Source organism: Diadema setosum, chromosome 1 (assembly GCF_964275005.1).
Source record: "Diadema setosum chromosome 1, eeDiaSeto1, whole genome shotgun sequence".
In the NCBI taxonomy this organism is placed as follows: domain Eukaryota; kingdom Metazoa; phylum Echinodermata; class Echinoidea; order Diadematoida; family Diadematidae; genus Diadema; species Diadema setosum.
Genome location: NC_092685.1, coordinates 46,219,928 through 46,238,470, shown reverse-complemented (window position 1 = coordinate 46,238,470; position 18,543 = coordinate 46,219,928). Strand labels below are relative to the sequence as shown.

At 37.9% G+C, this 18,543-nt stretch overlaps 1 protein-coding gene across 1 annotated transcript; it reads left to right on the top strand.

The window, feature by feature from the left end:
• Positions 1-14,062: 14,062 nt before the first annotated feature.
• Positions 14,063-17,678, top strand: LOC140231387 (E2F-associated phosphoprotein-like). The gene is made up of 4 exons (XM_072311517.1): positions 14,063-14,381; positions 14,887-15,065; positions 15,531-15,770; positions 16,669-17,678. Exons 1-4 carry the CDS (start codon positions 14,296-14,298, stop codon positions 17,226-17,228), a joined length of 1,065 nt encoding a protein of 354 aa, XP_072167618.1. The 5' UTR covers positions 14,063-14,295; the 3' UTR covers positions 17,229-17,678.
• The last annotated feature ends 865 nt before the right edge of the window (positions 17,679-18,543 follow it).

Genomic DNA, 18,543 nt, shown 5'->3' with positions numbered 1-18,543 from the left:
CATGAGATCATGAGACGGAACCCTAAATGTGTGGGTCTTGCACAGAATGCGCGAGACTTGGCCTTGGTAGCTCTGTCATATCCATCAGGTGAAATTTCATTTCAGTTAATGAATAAAATAAAATAAAAGCAAAATAAAGCTAACAATCAATGTTAGCATTCAAAATAAATCTTGAATCTTGGAATAGTTGGATGAGTATTTAAATATACAGTCAATTATTATACCTCCCAAACATCTCCTGGCCCTGCTTGGGGGTGCTTCACAAAGAATTTAGATCTAAGTCGAACTTATTAAAGATTAACTAAATGTTATGGTACCGTTATGCTGTTGTGTTCTTCAATGTTGCTCAACTTTTTAATGAAAATGAAGATTTTGGAGACCTTTCTTAATAGCCATTGATAAATGATAGATTTTAATACAAATTACAGATAAAATATATAACAAAAGAATTATTTCGTAAACATTAGATTCTAATTCTAATGATAATTTGAAGTGGGTGGTGATTAGGTTAACTAGTTACTGAAATTGAACAGGGAAACCAGTGGCATACCTAACTGCGACCAGCCCCAACACGCAGTGTCGGGGCTGCGCATTGTAGCAGATATGATCATGACAGGCGAAGTATAGCGCCTAAATATCAATATGAAATCGCAAAAATTCTGTAATATGAAGACTTACAGGTGAAGTTATAATGTTGAAGACTGACTGCGTTCAACTTTTGGTCCTGCCAATATTCCATTTCTGCTCAAATTGATGAGTTAAATACGACTCGGTCGAAAGGAACTTGGGAGAACGACATCTTATACAGTCAATGGATTTGAAACTTGTGCGCATGCGCTGGCCGTCAATTCATCTGTACAGCTGTAGCTTTATGGCAAGGCCGTATCATACTGTTGTGGCAAACCCTCTCGCTGTATATTGCGTTGCTTTCTGGGTGGGTACGCGCGCGCAGGCCTTGTCAGAAGGCTAAAAGCATTGCGACTTCGCCCAGCACATGAATATTTACGTGCGCAGTGTACTGCATACTGATTTCGAAAATGGTGAATGGGATGGGGAGCTAGAAGATGGACCTGTAAAAAAAAAAAGTTTTTTCAAGATCATTGGACCAGTGTGAACAAGAACAAGGTGAACGTATGGTAGGAATTAGATAAGAATCTTATGTATACTATAAAAGTAAGTTTTTTTCTAGTGAAATTCGAAACTTACGGAGGCGCGAAAATCTGTGACAGACTGTGTACAGTGTATGTTTTTCAAGCTTACCGATATAGCACTCTATTGACTCAGGACGCTCCCACAGTGTGTAACTGTGTACACGGAGCATCCCAGGGTTATGGCATACCATACTACTAATTACTACCATGTTGTCCATAGATTCTAATTTTTAGTCAACAGTTACAAAGCACCCCCAGCCCAGAGGCAGAGGAGTGCACTTAATCTTCATCAGATTGCTCAAAGACGCTATCGAACCTCGATCATATTCAAAGGCACAAATATCAAATGCACCGTTTACCTGTGGAAAATTTTCTTCTGTCCATCCACAGAAAACTGACAGCTGTGTCAAATATTGCTCTGTAAAAAACAGCCAGTTGGAACTCCAACACCAACAAACCGTATGGTCAAACCGCACTGGTGAGTGCATAGTGTTGTGGCATGGCAGCCCCATTTATTGCCCAGGATTACTGGAACTCCATGATCCATCTCATGATCTTTTGATGCACATGCAGCACGTTGTTACGTACACAACAATAAACATATTGACTATTGTACATAACTAGTCTACAAATCACACCACAGCTACACAGCTGGGTGGGACTACCGACTACTCAGTACACCAAATTCACAAAATTACGTTACATCACTTACATGAGGAATGATACGGTTCCAGCAATACAATATACTAGTATTGTAAATTGTACTCACTTGAGATGAATAAGTGTCGGGCTACTTTGCCCCCTGCTACAACTTACAAGCTACGTGCACCGACTAAATTTACACGACGAGGCGATGTTTGTTCCATTTTTCATGAACGAAGTTGTGTGTCGAGCGTTCACGTATGTGGGGTCGTCATAGGCGCTTCATCGCCGTACGTAGAGCGCGGCCATTGGGCAATCCGTCGAGAGAGGGCTCACTTCAGCATTTACATTAAAAATACTTTGATTCGGTCTCCCTTCGAAACTACTCACTAACGGAAGATGATGACTCAATATCTGACGTCATTAAAAAAGTTCAGAGTGGTTATCAAACATATTAAGACTAAAGTCCAGAGGAGCAACACATACACGATCTCTCACAAAAAATTGGAACGTTCCTAGCTGAACATTCACTTCACAATGCTCGATATTTTAACCATGTGTCGATATCATGCATGAGTCGGTCCCATGGGACACACAGACAGGATCGTAGTTAGCATCAGATTTCAACACATTTTCTTGACTTTTTCATATCTTAAGTTGCAATTTTTTGTGAAATGTGATAGTGATTTTGACATAATTTAGGACATTTCTGACAATTATCTGTGGTTTCTGTTCATCCTACAGTTTTTTTGTGAATCATTTATGCCCCTTGCATTTGACCTTGTGTTACTGCTCAGGGCTATCGATTCACGCTTACGGCAAATCAAATAGATGGTCACCGCGCGCGGGCTCTGCTTCAGACGCCCGACACGGGTTGTGCAGATATCATGCGGGCCCGCGGGGTAGCGGAGCGGGGCTGGGCGCGGCCGGGCCGGGCTGGCCGGGCCGGGCCGGGCGCGTTCAGGCAGAGGGAGGATGGATCAAAGGAGTGTGTCAATATTCGTTACACTACTTCCTATATTGTGCTACTGCCGTCACAAGCTTACAATCAATCAAACTTCCTTCAATTAAAAAAGACTGGATTGCACATGACACTATACAAGACTGCAAGTGAAATCTACTTTGAAATCATAACTTCATTATTGCCATGCTGTTATCATTGTCATCACAATACAAGTGATATGTAGGTACCACTACCAGTATCACTATCAAATTGAGACTGCAGAAAATTTACAGGAAAGCAGAAAATACTGGTAGCTGTCATTTGATTAATTTGTTTATCGATAGATACAGTGGAATATAATTTCATCTGGCATACGAGTACACCTAGTTCAAATTATTTGTTTGTTGCTGCACATTATATTGTACGTACATCTCAACAACTATGAACAGTCGAGTATGCTACAGATGTCATGTCATTTGATCCCATTGATTCTATGATTGTGTGGCAGAAGTATCTCAACAACGTATGAACAGTTGACTATGCTACAAATATCATGAATATGTCATTTGAACCCATTGATTCTGTGATTGTTTGTGTGGTAGTAGTATCTCAACTTTTTACAGTTGGCTATGCTACAAATATCATGAATATGTCATTTGAACCAATTGATTCCGTGATTGTTTGTGTGTGGTAGTAGTATGTCAACAACTTATGAACAGTTGACTATGCTACAAATATCATTTGAACCCATTGACTGTGATTGTTTGTGTGGTAGTAGCTTGCTAGAAGCAACTTTTGTTCAACACTGGGTACCCCACTATTTTCCTACCCCTATATAATATAGTGAACACCATCACCTTTCATTTCTTTGGTCACTGAATAAAAAGAAAAAAAAAACTTGACCAACTTTCATTGCATTAACTGCATGGTTTTGCAGCGAGAAAATCTGTACTTTCAACAAAGAACGAGGAAATTACATCTCTCTGTGCAACACTGATAAAAAAGTAATTCTTTGATGAGCATGCACTGGATGGAAAGTCAATACATCACTATAGCAGTAGCTAATACCAGTACTTTTTCAGGTCACGTCACATTATTATTGTGCATTTTGTCAAATTCATCAACAAAGATACAAAGTAAACAACATGCACTGTCACTTCAGACACATATATCACGTAACGTATCATGTATATTTGATATAAAAATTATGTACCAGGTACTTTTTTTTTTATTTCATTTTTGGCACATGATGCACCATGTATGGCAAGTAAATTATTAGACATATGTTGCAAATTGCCCATAGCAACCTACACGTAGATCTATCAGTGTTGTTAGGGTCTAGTAGATATATTATCATTAAAATAAATACTATTTCTAGTTTATATACAGGCTACACTCAATACAAGATATTGCAAAGCCAATGTGTAAATGCACGAATTAAAACCTTAGGTTTGATATGTAGGCCGACTATTTTATTACTGATGATCTGATTTAAATTACGTCTAGACCTATAGACAGACTGCTGTCTGACTAATGTAGCGATTGTTAGCAGTTAATAGCACTCTAGCTGGCTACACATAGGAACATAGGCCTAGACCTTTAATTTCTGGTCTATTTTAAATAATAAAAACTTATTGACCAATGAACCATGCAGTACAACATGCATTCTGCAGCAAACTAGCCTATAAACCAGCAAAATAGCACGACATAATGCAGCGGCCACAGGCATGCGCGAACTCCCAAAATGCACGTTCACGCATCGAACAATGTACGACGTGGGACCAAATCGCTGCGCCTACGCACAAGGGGGAAGCGCGAGCGCCACACCGATAGAAATAAAATTCTGCGGCTATTTTGTCAGGAAAGAATGTTATATTTTTTCCGCTAAAGAGAAAAAATGCAATACCAAGGGCAGTCTACTTGATCGTTATAACAGAAACAATAACTTGACACGAGATCATAAATATATCACCTCAATATAATAAAAATCTGACGCTAGCAACGCAACAGGTCATATTTCAGTAGCCTTCAGGGTTCACGAAACCTTATTATACCCCTAAATCGGGAGGCTGGGTCAATGAGCAAAAAACTGTAGGATGGAAGCCGACTGCATGAAACAGGTAGACATGACCTCTTTCATTCAAATTTAAAAGGAATAGATACAAAAAATTGTCAAAAAATTATTATTGACATGTTATTGATAGGCTATAAATAATTTGCATAAAGTCATATTTAATGCATAAAATTAGGGTTACAAAAATGTACACTTATATGGAAATTTTAATAAGATCTTGCAACTACGAATGTAGTGTTTTGAATATATGAATATGCATGAAGTGAGGAGACCTATACTTTCCACCCTAATTCTGTTTTTATTTTTCCAGTGGCCATTCAATACAGGGGTAATTAAAAATGCAGAGCTCATCAGCGACGAATTGTTCATGTTGTCAAGTTCGATTACGTCATAATCAATATGGCGACGTACGTATATGCACGCACGATTTTTTTTTCCGTAACCCTAACGCGTCGAAATTGCCAATTGTGTCACTTGAGCAAAGACTATCAGTGTACTTGGCTGGTTTTGTACGCATGCGCTTGGACTTACTCTACTGCTGTACAGTATGTACACATATACCAGTGGCATGGTCGTCTGCTAACACAGAATCAGATTCGAATGTGAATGGCACGCCCTTCAAACATAACAACGGGTTTGTGTGTAGGTGTGTGTGTGTGTGTGTGCGTGTGTGTGTGTGTGTGTGTGTGTTTAAAAAAGAAGGTGATTCAGCAGCACAAGTGTGTGCGTAAGGCAGATATGGATTGGCTTGAAGTTACTAAAGTAATCAGAAAGCCTTTTCTGATCGAGATATTCATGCAGAATTCTAAGTCAAGTAATACGCTACGCATGGTTATATACACTGTAGGCCTATATTGTACTGTGTGTAAGAAAAATACGATTTAGAAGCACAAGAGATAAGAATTCAGCTGCTTATTTTTGTTCAAATTAATTTCATTGTATTGAAACATGGGCCTGATATTGATGAAATTCTAATGAAGAATATAATTTTTTTTAAAGTTTTTTTTTTGTGTGTGTATTATTCTGTTCGCACTACAAGTACACACTCAACAGTAACACGTTCCCATTAATCGAAGTTCCAGAGGAAAATGAGAAGTGAGGACACAAGTCGTACATGGTAAATTGGAGCTTTATTCGAAGACGGTTCACATGAGCAAGCCATTTAGCAAGCGCAGTACAGTATATCATTTTACAAAACTCGGCACTCGGTATATCGTGTACAACATAAGCAGGGAGGTGACTCACCTTGCTGGTATATTAGCAGGGAGGTGAGACTAAAATTCTCTCACCTCCCTGGTACACGGGAGGGTGCCTTTTTCAAGCTAAGTTACAAATCACTGGTCACTTTCAGACAGCGTTCACTTGTGTTCAGATTATTTATGGGCTGCCTTACGCGGCAGCCTCAAAAGTGGAGTGAGCGTCAGGTGGTGTCCGTTGACAAGCCACGAATGATTTTTTTTTTCTTTTTTTTTGGGGGGGGGGGGTAGGATAATAGTGCTGATTGATATAATGATGTATACATAGGCCGTGAGGTAAAAGAAATTTCATTTCAATTCAATTCAATTCGATTTTATTGTCCGTTTCTGGAAATTTGTTTTGTTAGCATGCATACAAGTTACAACGATACATACAATATACAGAGAACTCGTTTAACATGGATACATAGACATGATAAACACACAAGAGATATACAGCAATACAATGTCAATGTCATTGTCAAAATATAACATTAAAGAAATATTAATCTGTATAAATCAACGTTGTGTTGGGTGTGGTGTGCATTAACATACACAAGTGTGTAAATATGTATCAGATTTATAATAACTATATAAAACTTTTAAACAATATAAATTAATACATCTTTACGTCTAAATAAGTGATTGTATATATAAAAATCTCGAAGGCTATTTACGTGCGTGTGTGTGCGTGTATATGTGTATACGTGTGTGAACGTACAAAAATGTAAGTCTATGTTTTTTGACAAAACCGTATAAATTACATCCATACGATTGTTCTTTTGTTTTTGTTTTCCACAGCTTAGATAGTGTATGATATAGTAATTTGCTAGTCAACTGTTAGGATGGCGTTAACAGCTGTCTGTGAAGGGTTAGTGTATAGGATCGCATTTGTATAACATAAAAAATCTACGGTTTAAAGATGGTAAAAGAAATGACAGTATGCAATGAAGCATTGTGCCAACATCCATGTGACGTTTACATGAATGGTTAGTCCAGCGTGGCACGACATAACTACGTGCATGTATAAGGTTGAGCCAACATTGGTTCGAAACCAAGATGTGCTCCACTATAGAAATTAATCACCTACACAGTGTTCAAAAATTCATTCTGCCCCCCTCCCCCGCAGAAAAGTGGTGTTTTGATGTGCTCGTCACTTAATTTATGAAGAGTATTTTGATAATTTTCTCCTTCGTAGGCATTTGTAAAGATATCATTGAGAAATTTATTTGAAATGTATTTTCCATGATGTTTTGATGAAGTAATAGAACTGATGTCACAGAGGTTATTTGTAAAATATTTGGAGTGATTACTAAAGAGGATGAATTTAAAATGGAATACAAACATGTATTTTAAAGGTCCTGTTTACCGTTGAGAACAGTGATTTAAAAAAATGTTCAAGATATCACTTTTGATGCATGTGTAGGTCATTTCAAATCCCACCATATAAAACGTTTTCAATAAAGCATGAAATATAAGGAGATATCACTATTTTTCTCACTAAACCATAACTGTAGACGGTTTAATCTGGAAACATTTTTATTATAACTATTGTACACATTTTGTATATCTAAAAATACATAACATCGATGATAATGGTTCAAATATTTACATTAGTTGTTTCTATCCCTAACGCACATTTAAGAACTACTTTGAAGCACCGATGCTGGGTTTTTGTTTCATATGCAAAAGGTAAATGATGCCTTTACGTTAGAATATGAAATTTTGCAACCATGTACTTTCTTTTCTATTCTCTTGTATAGGAAGTCGCTGGAAACGTCATAGATTGCCTGATTTTCTTGATCGATTATAATTTGTTGAAAATCAGAATGATACCTTTCTTAAGAAAGTTTTCCTCAATCTTTAACCAACAATATTTTTCTATTTGCCAAGGGTTTTTTTTTTTAAGAAGTTATCTTTAGTTTGGACTTCCCCTAACTTTAGGTTTCAGACCTGTAAATTCATCTATTTCAACGTTTGACGTTGTATCTCAGATCAGCAAAAGTTGTCGATTTCTACAGCCTGGATGCATTAGGATGCGTGCAGAAAATGCACAGAAATTGGTTAGGAAAAACATATATCACTAATACTAAAGTAGTCATATGAGCGGTTGAATTGGCAGAAAGGGATGGAACAAACTTTATGAACATCCCAGCTAGCAGACGGAGGTCAAAAAGACGTCTCAATTTGGTCGCAACTACATGGTCAAAGTTGTCGCAAGTCTGAAAATGACCAGAAAATGACGTGATTTCAACGTCTCTTTGAAACGAATTTATCACGTCATATTATGGACCTCCTGATGTGTTACGTCAGTTTTGCGACGTATTTATTACCTAATATTGGTGACATATTGATGACGTAAAATTTACGTCAATTTTGCGACGTAATTTTTACGTCATTAACACGTATTAATGACGCAATCTACGTTGGTTTGCAACGTATTCATAGCGTTATTTAAATGACGTCTTAATACCGTAATATATACTTTGTTTTACAACGCATTTATGACGTCATATGAGCGACGTATTAACGTGAAATTTTCTTCAGTTTTGCGACGTATTTATGACGTCATATTAGCGACGAACTAAAGACGTAAAATTCAAGTCAATTTTGTGACGTATTATTCACGTCGTATTTACGACGCATAAGTGAAGTAAAATTACCGTTGCGTTGCAATGCATTTATCACGTCATATTAATGACGTATTATAACGTGAAATTTAGGCTGCATTGTTTTGGGACGTATTTATGACGTTATATTAGCGACATGTGAACGTTATGTTCCCGTCAGTTTTGCGACGTCTTTGTGACGTCATATAATTAGGCCTACGAATTATAGAGTTTTATAGTTATATCAGTTTTTTTGCAACGTGTTTATCACGTCATATTAATGACGTATCATAACGTTAAATTTACGTTGATTTGCGACGTATTTATGACGTTATATTAACGACATGTGAACGTTATGTTCACGTCAGTTTTGTGACGTCTTTATGACGTCATTCTATTAGGCCTACGAATAGTTTTATAGAGTTATATTGGTTTGCTTTGCAATGTATTTATTACGTCATATTAATGACGCATTAACGTTAAATTTATGTTGTTTTGCGACGTATTTATGACGTTATATTAACGACATATGAACGTTATGTTCACGTCAGTTTTGCGACGTCTTCAGGAGGTCATATAATTAGGCCTACGAATTATAGTTTTGTAGAGTTATATCAGTTTGCTTTGCAACGTATTTATCACGTCATATCAATGACGTATTATGACGTTAAATTTACGTTGTTTTGCGACTTATTTTAATATGACGTTATATTAGCGACATATTAACGTTACGTTTACGTAAGTTTTTCGACGTCTTTATAACGTCATGTAATTAGGCCTACTAGTTATAGAGTTTTATAGAGTTATATCAGTTTGCTTTGCGACATACTGTCGTCAGAATGACGACATTATCACGTCATTACTGTCGTCAGAAAGACGTCGAAACTGTCAACAATAAGAGGAATTTTTGTTCAAATGGAAGATATGAAAATGACGTCATTGTTTAGACTTCAGAAAGGCGCAATAATTGTCGTTTGTTTAACATAAATAAGCAAAGAAAGCAGACATTATTCAGACGTCTTAAACTGACGCCAGAAAGTCGTATTTCTGCTCAAATGGATGACGTCTAAAAGACGACATATTTGTGACGTCTTTCTGACGTCTGGGTTGTTATACAAAGACGTCATAAAGACGTGTAAATTACTAATTTAAAGACGAGACTGACGTAAAAAAAAATCTTTTAGACGAAAATAAACAAAGATACTGGACGTCATATTAACGTTTCAAACTGACGTCAATATGTCGTATTTTTGCTCAAAAGGAAGTTGTCCAAAAGACGTCACATAGGAGTCGTCTTAATGACATGTAAATCACAATTCTAAAGACCAGATGTACGTCAGAACGTCATGAGCACGTCGTTTACACGTCAATTCATGACTTTTTAACGTATATTGGAAAAGAAAACAAGGAATACATCTGAAAGACGCCTTTTCTTCAAGAACAAGGGAAATGGACGTGATTTTGACGTCATTTTGAAGTCGTGGCTAGTTGGTTTATCAGTATTTCAGTTTAAGATCTAATAAAGCGCTTGTGAGCACCTCAAGGTACAAATCATGATAAAAATCTAACCTACCCTACTCCTGCAAATGTCCTAAGCCTTATATCTACGTCTATATAGTTGCTAGCATTATTGTATCAGAAAAATTTGTAATGCTTTATGACATGGTTGCTAAACTAGGTCACAGCAGGCTCAATCTTGAAATATATAAATATGTGTTCATAAAACACGCTGAAGTTTGAATAACAAACATTTTTTTAACAATAGAGTGCACAATTTCTGACACTTTTATGATTATAACCAGAATGTTTACTTTTTCAGACGTGAACAACGACCAGCTGTGACCTCGCTTTCATTTTCTTTCAGAATAAGTCTTGATTACGATTTTTACGTTAGCATACACGAAACTTTGCAAGTAACGATATACTGCACACCTACCACACCCACACAAACACATAAACACACAAACACACAACACACATTGCACGCACTCGCACATACACACAAAGACACACCACACAAAGTGCATGGAAGGTGCAATCATTGCACTTTCAGGCGCCCGCCATCGAGTTTTCGGTGCAAAGAAAACACACACACACACACACACACATTGCAACATTGCTGATAGATTCCGTACTTTTGTCCAGGCTTGGTATAGAGCTATATAGGACACCATAATATGATGGCTAACATCGTTTAAACGTATATCAGTTTCCTATAAATGCATATTATAAAAAGTAGCGTCTGTGACTCTGAACAGATGCTTGATGTTCCAACTTAATGAAAAGACCTTAAATTTGGCTAATATCGGGTACATTAATTTTCTTTTGGTTATCCTTCACCATTAGAATAAATGAAATTAATTTGTGCCAAATAACAACACATTATAAAACGATCGTTTCAAGTCGCTTCCCTTAATGTGTATTACTCATAAACTCATGAACCCACCTGGGAATCTGATACCGGTTAATGCCAGGTGATCGTTTCTATATCTAATATATCGATCATGAAGTTTCATAAAAAGTTACGAGTATAACAAGAACTCGAGTTTTGGAGCGCGCTCGGTAACCAGCTTAACACGTGTGAATGCGGCTAATGTTCTTATAAACAAACAAACAAACAAATCAGTGTTTTAATATTCAATCATTTATCTTCATCATCCATTGAATCGACTAACAATAAGGGTGCTAGGCCATGTGGGCATTTTTTTTCCCGTAATCTTTTATTGATTCCATATTCAATACAGTTTCATGATAAATCAAATCACATGTATCATAGAATCCACGATTCAACAAAACACAATTATAATGAAATCAAACCAAGCTGTACTTTCAGCAGAAACAGTGCATTCGTAAAGAATATACAATTCACCGAAAAAAACCCCCCCAAAAAAACAACATACACTGCTTACTTACTTTCATTAAAATCAAATGGAGCTGTCCTTTTAGCATGATAGTGCATTCATAAGAAAAAAAAAAGAATATTTATATTAAATGGAGCTGTACTTTCAGCATGACAGTGCGTCATAAGAAAAAAAAAAATATTTAACACATCAATATACACCCAAATAAAATCGATATACAACCAAATGGAATCGATATTCCTTTAATCCCCCCTTGAAGGGAGGGATCGAGTAGGAATATATTGATAGTCGCAATGCTTAATTAGACTGATGAAAATGATGAAGCTGAAAATATACAAGAGATTTCGTGAAGTTGTTGATGGATTGGTGACATGAAAAAAAAAAGTATTGATAAGTGCAATATGGGGGAGGAAGATTGCTTGTGGTAATTTGTATACGATGGTAAATACGAGTAGCAATCATGGTGATGATGATGATGATGATAAGATGATATCCAGTTGTGAAATGATAGTAATGATGTTTATGGTCGATCCCACAGAACTCTTTTCTGTGATCGATCCCTCAGTTTTATAATCTAATTGAAGCAATGATGGTAGTGATGATTGCTTGATATTAAAGGAAACCAAAACCCAAAAGAGCAATATGGATTGAGTGAGCGCAGCAACATTAGTGAAAGTTTGAGGAAAATCCGACAATCGATGCAAAAATTATTCATTTTTATAGTTTTGGTGTTGTAATCACTGGAGAAGGAGACTACTAGAGTCCATGACGTCATGTGTGGACAACAATGTAAAGAAAACATGAAGAGAATTCCACAAAGAAATCATTTTTCATGAAAATTACACATTCCATCAACTTAATTGATACTGACATAAGTTATGTTAAAGGCAGTAATCATTCCCCCTACTTTCTGAAAGCGGTTTTTATAGTATCCCCTTATCCAGTTGTACCAACATCAAAACGTTAAAAATGCATAACTTTTGCATCTTTTACAATTGTGCGATTTTCCTTTAACTGGCACTGATGTGTTTTACTAATGTTGCTGCTTTCACGCAATCCACATTTCTCTTTGGGTTTGGCTTTTCTTCACTGATGGTCGTTTCGGTAGAGGTAACGAGGCACTTGATGAGGAGAACTATAGGTTTGGCAATGATAAAGTGAACATCAAAAAATATAGACCTATATATCTATATTGATAGATCAATTCAAACCGTACGTGATATTAGAATGAAAATGAGTTGCTGTTTGCTTTATAAACGCTGTTTCAAAATGCCTTTATAAAGCTGATTGAATTAATATATTAATATAGAGATTTTATTGATCGAAATCGATGATTACTCTCCCCCAGCTTCTCTTCCCTCCCCATCTTCATCTCGGATGTTAGTGCATGAGAATTTAACCATAATTATATCTTGATCTACATGAACCTGAACTAAAAAGGAGCCTACTACGCCTTTCTGAATCATTTTTTTTTTAAGCACAATCATCGTGAGGTTGGAGAAGTATAAACCCAAATTAACCAAGTAGTGTATTCATGTTACCCAATTAGACCTAATGCCCACTTTGAATCTGATTCTGTGTGGCTTAATAAACATGATCAATGTTAACAATAGCAATTGCTGCAGTTGTACGCCTAGGCCTATATAATACTGATATCATAATTCATTCCAAGCTTAGATTTCCAATTTACTTTTGCAAGATATTGATGAAAACTTCGAGTTTGCATCTTAACAACAATTTGTACTCCATGACTGAATTTCTCTTTTCTAATGTTTTCATCGAGACACTCAGCGATTAGAAACATTGTAATAAGCGCTTTATAAATGATATTTCTTGCGAGACAAAGGAAAAGTGTCAGCAGACGGCGAACAAAACCACAGGAATACCAGTAGTGTAAGCAGACGGCAAAGCAGAACGCGATGCCGATGGCGAAGTGGAAACACGCACACACACACACACAACACACACACACACACACACACACACACACACACACACACACACACACACACAAAGCCGTTGTTATGACAGTTCACAAGGCGGTGTGCCATTCTCACATTCTAATCTGATTCTGTGGTTAGCAGACGACCATGGTACTGTATACAAGAAAGCAACACAAGTATCGCAACCAACTACATGTAGTACACTAATAGTCTTTGCTCAAGTGCCACAATTGGCAATTTCGACGCGTTAGGGTTACGGAAAAAAAAATCGCCACCCGGAATACGTGCGTTCACGTCACACGTACACATGCAGTGTACCGTACCGTACACCGTACCCTACCCGCGCGCGCGCGCATGTTGTACGTGATTGATTGACCGGAAACACCTCAGCTTTTACGCTAATCACTACACGTATGACTTCGTGTTCTTTGGGCACCCACGCCACTTGCACAACCAACCCTATCCCTCCGCCGCGGCGCCGGCCGGCTGCCTGCTGCCTGCCCGTGGCTGGCGGCTGCAAGATAAGAAGGTACGATGTGTGCACGTAAACGGTGTTAGATACTGATGCTCAGATGGATTGACTGACGTGCAGACGACGCTCACCTTGCTTGGTGAGGCAAGAGATCAACTAATACAAGACTGGGACTGAGTAAATGGAACAAGGGAGGCCGAGATGGATCTGTGTTATGTTGATAACAACTGATAGACTGATCTAGGACTAGGTGACCCTGAACTGAAGTGAAAGCGTGACCAGAAAAAGGCCTTCCAGCAGTTAGCTAACTCTGTCGTGAACTGCACGCCCCAATTGCACACACCACAAAGTCAAACTCAACAAACATGGACAGTGTACCATTTCGCTTCGGGGAACCTTGCAGAGAATCCTCCAGGGCTTCAAATGATTACGGGGAAGACGACGATGGGAGGTAGGAGAACGTATGATTTCTTATTAAAAGAGTAGTTTTTCCTACTACATGTACTAAACTAGCCATCATCAGCATTCAAGATCAGTTGTGCAACTGCAAGTATGATAAACTTAATTTTCAAGACTACCAAGACAAGAGCCTTTTTAATTTTGATGAATATGATTGAAGAAGATAAAATTCTGTGATGTTATTAAGTTAATAATGTCACACTGTAAAGACAAAGAACTTTAGATCTAATCAAGAATATGTTTCCATGACATTTGCTTGAACTGCAACATTTGCTCCCATGAAATGTATATATCTGTGTGCTAAGCCAATAAACATAAACCCTAGCCGCCTACACGTGACGTAGGCCTACTCACATTCACAAACTAACCTGACCACACTGGCGACCCTGCCGTTACTGGTTCAGCGCCCTGGTGGGGTAATACCCCGAACATAATCCTAAACTTTATCCTAATCCTCGCATTCAAACTAACATATGTGAATTTTGTTTTGTCTTCAGCTCGGAGGATGAACTGGACATAATCCTCCATGGAACTCCCGAGCAGAAGCGCCGTTTGACTCGCAGTCTGAGTCGTGGAAGCCTGCAGATGTCGTCCAGTGAAGATGAATTTGAGAAAGAGATGGAGCTTGAACTGGATAAGACAATGAGAGATCATGAGAAGCAGTTTGTGGCAAATGGTAAATCACCTTGATTTGAACAAGGCTTCAAAAACAATTTAAAGAAGAGATGGAATGGTCAAAATGAGAACATGGCTATTTCCAATTGCACTACAACATTTTACACAGTGGTATATTTATGGACCTTTTTGTTACAGTAGTATCCCTGACATGTTTTCCCAAGGATGGTGAATGAACATACAGTCAATGTAGAAGTCTACCTAGTTGTGACTGAATCAATGACCCAAAGTTACATCCAATGTATCAAACTATCATTCAACTAATGTAAGCTTTGCAATCACAAAATTTACTCATCCTGTTTTGCAGCTTTTTGTGGTGTGTTTTGATGTGATTGTGCTAGAATATTAATTGTAATGATATGGCAAAGCCTGTGCTGTGGCAGTCTCCAGAAACTCAAAAACTGCTGACCACTTTGCAAGAGCACTGTCTCAATCATATGATTATTTCTTTTTTGCTTCCTTTCAGTTGAGAGAAGGTTGACATCTTCAGGAGGGGCCGCTACATCCCAGAGAGAACCATCTTCCACACAAAGTGCCCCAGGTGAAGTACCCCCTCCCTCCTCCTCCGCCTCCTCTTCCCATCCAGCCGCACAGCAGTTCTACGACAACATCTACTTCGATTCCGACGAGGAAGAAAAAGGTGACAAGCCGTCTGCCAGTGGAGCTGGAGCGAGTGGGAGCAGCGAGGGAGACAAGAGCAAGAAGAGTATGTAACCATAATGTCAGCCTTTTATTTCAAGGGCTTAACCTCTGTCCTTTGAGGTGTTTGTTTGATTTTTGTGAGGACACTGGTTTTTTTTTATGATTCTTCATTAACTTCCATTCAAATACTGTAAAACATGATATATTCACGGCACGAAATTTTCGTGAATTGGAGCCGACAGCCTTTTTCGTGGCATGAAATTTTCATGAATTGCCACTAGCGTTCAATGCATATAGTGTAGACAAGAAATTTCGCATGTATTGTGAATTTCCCGAATCTTGGCACTCGCGAAATTCACGAAATTAAAATGCATGTGAACATTCCTCGTTTTAAAGTAATACCGGAGACAGCAATACATTTTAGTGTTACTGGACAAGGTAACAAAAAAAAAAAATCATCATTGATCACAAACAGAAATAGATCCTTTAATGTGTTATATTTTTGCACTTTGGAAGTGGAACTTGGCAAAGGTAACGATTGAAACTCACATTTTATTTTTGCCGCTAACAAATGGAATGAAAATAGTGTAGAAAAATTACAAAAGAAGGGAGGAGTATATCATCTGAAAGTTACTGTTGTTTTTTTCAGAAGCTTGTTTGTCTTACGTAGAGTTTCCCATGAAAGAATAATTTCATTTTCAGCATCGTACATGCTTAATATGTATATATGTCATTATGTTTGGTTGGCTTATTAGAAATATTTTATTGTTGGAATTGATTTAGGCTATTTCTTCATGATGGAAAGGAAATCTTCCCTTGTGAATGCCTGGCTCTAGTTAGAGAGGGATCTTGGAGTGCTTTTTGGTTTGGGCTTATAGGAGAGCAATAAGGGCAGAGAGAAAAATCATACAGAGGTGGCATTGTACATCTCAAATGTTCGTTATTCTGATTTCACTTTGCAGGTAACAAGCAACTGAAGCAACGCCCCATTCCAAGCAATGATGAACTGTTATATGACCCAAATATCGACACTGAAAACCAGAACTGGATTGACAAGCAGAGAGCTTATTACTATCCCCGGAAAGGGGAGGGACAGTCCGAGAGTGGGAGGTCAGGTGCGGGTGGGACTGACCAAGCCACTGGGCAGTCGTCAGGTGGCGGAGATGGAGGGGCAGGTGTCCACAAGACAGACGCCATTTTGAATTGTCCGGCGTGCATGACCACACTGTGCATCGACTGCCAGAGACATGAAGTGTACTCGAACCAGTACCGCGCCATGTTCGTCATGAACTGCTGCATCGTCCGGAGCGAGCAACTGCGATATCCCGCTTCCAAGCGGAAGCGCTGGAGGAAGAAGAGAAAGCATGATGAGGGAGAGAATGCAGGAGGAGATGTTGGGGGCAGCTCGGCCTCAGACGAGCTCTACCACCCTGTGAAGTGCTCAATATGCAACACGGAAGTCGCAGTGCTGGACAAGAATGACGTTTTCCACTTTTTCAATGTGTTATCAAGTGCAGCTTAGAAAGACCTCTTCTTTTTATTTTTTTAAGCAGTGTAAATGAAACATCATTTCATGAGATATGAACACATTAATATTGGTTGATGTTGATGCAATGTGAGCGAAAACCCAGAGTATGGACTTTTCAGACCATTGAGTTAGCTGGATGTTTATAAGAACTCTGTGCTATTGAGTGTCAACAGTTTCGTAAGATGCTAGATCTCATTGCTACTGTCTGCAAGTGTCTGGAATTTTGCTTTATATTTGAAATGGATTTATCATTAGTCATATGCCAACATGTAAAACCATTTATTAGCTATCCTTTTCATGCTTGTTACAAACCAACAATTAATAGCCACATTTGAAGGAAAAAAAAAAAATATATATATATATATTGCACTATGGACTGGATTCTACTTTTGACTTCATATAGAATTCTTAACCCTATTCTAACTGGGCTATTTAAGACCAAGTTTTTACGGGAGGGGTCAATTTGACCCCCCCCCCCCCCCCCCTCCCCTTCAGATCTCGGCCAACGATCGCGCGATTGCTGCGAAATTTTGATAGAGCTGGATGTCAACTACAAGATTACATGGTCATACAATAGAAAAATATTGCCTTTCTATTTTTGATAAATTAATTATGCAAATTTGTGCATGAAATCATATTTTCACCTATAACTCCATTGAAAAAGACTGAAGTATTGCTAAATTTTTGTGTCAAAATTCGTCAAGACATATCAAACAATTTTCATGTAAAAAAATAGCACAATCAAAATCAGTTTCTTTTGTTTTTTATTGTTTTGTTAATTTCTTATTTATTTTATTGTTTTTTCGACCTTTTGTTTTCTATTGTTTTTTGCCAAAATTTGTTGTAGGCACTTTTTCAGGCTTATCTACACTAGAATTGATTAATTTCAATGGTTTAAAGTTGAAATAATCTAATTTATATCAATTTAACCAAAAAACACAATTTGCATTCAGTTTGCACACGATATCATGATTTTGAGCTGTTTTCGGGTTGACATGCATAACATTACGTAACTTCAGAGCGGTGTACCCGGACGTCGCAAATTTGGTCTCAAAATATGCGGAAGACTTCAATGAAAAAAGTCGTGAAACGACGCGGCAAAATCTTTGCGCGTTGCGGAATCATGGCGCGAAACGTCGAGAGGGAGGTCAATTTGACCCCCCCCCCCAGTTAGAATAGGGTTAAACACTGGATATGAATGGTAATCAGATCTGTTTGTGGCTTCAATAGTTTGCAAGATGATCAATCATGTGATTATTTTTCCCCCATTTCATTTTATGCCAGATTGCAATGAAGTGAAATAACGACC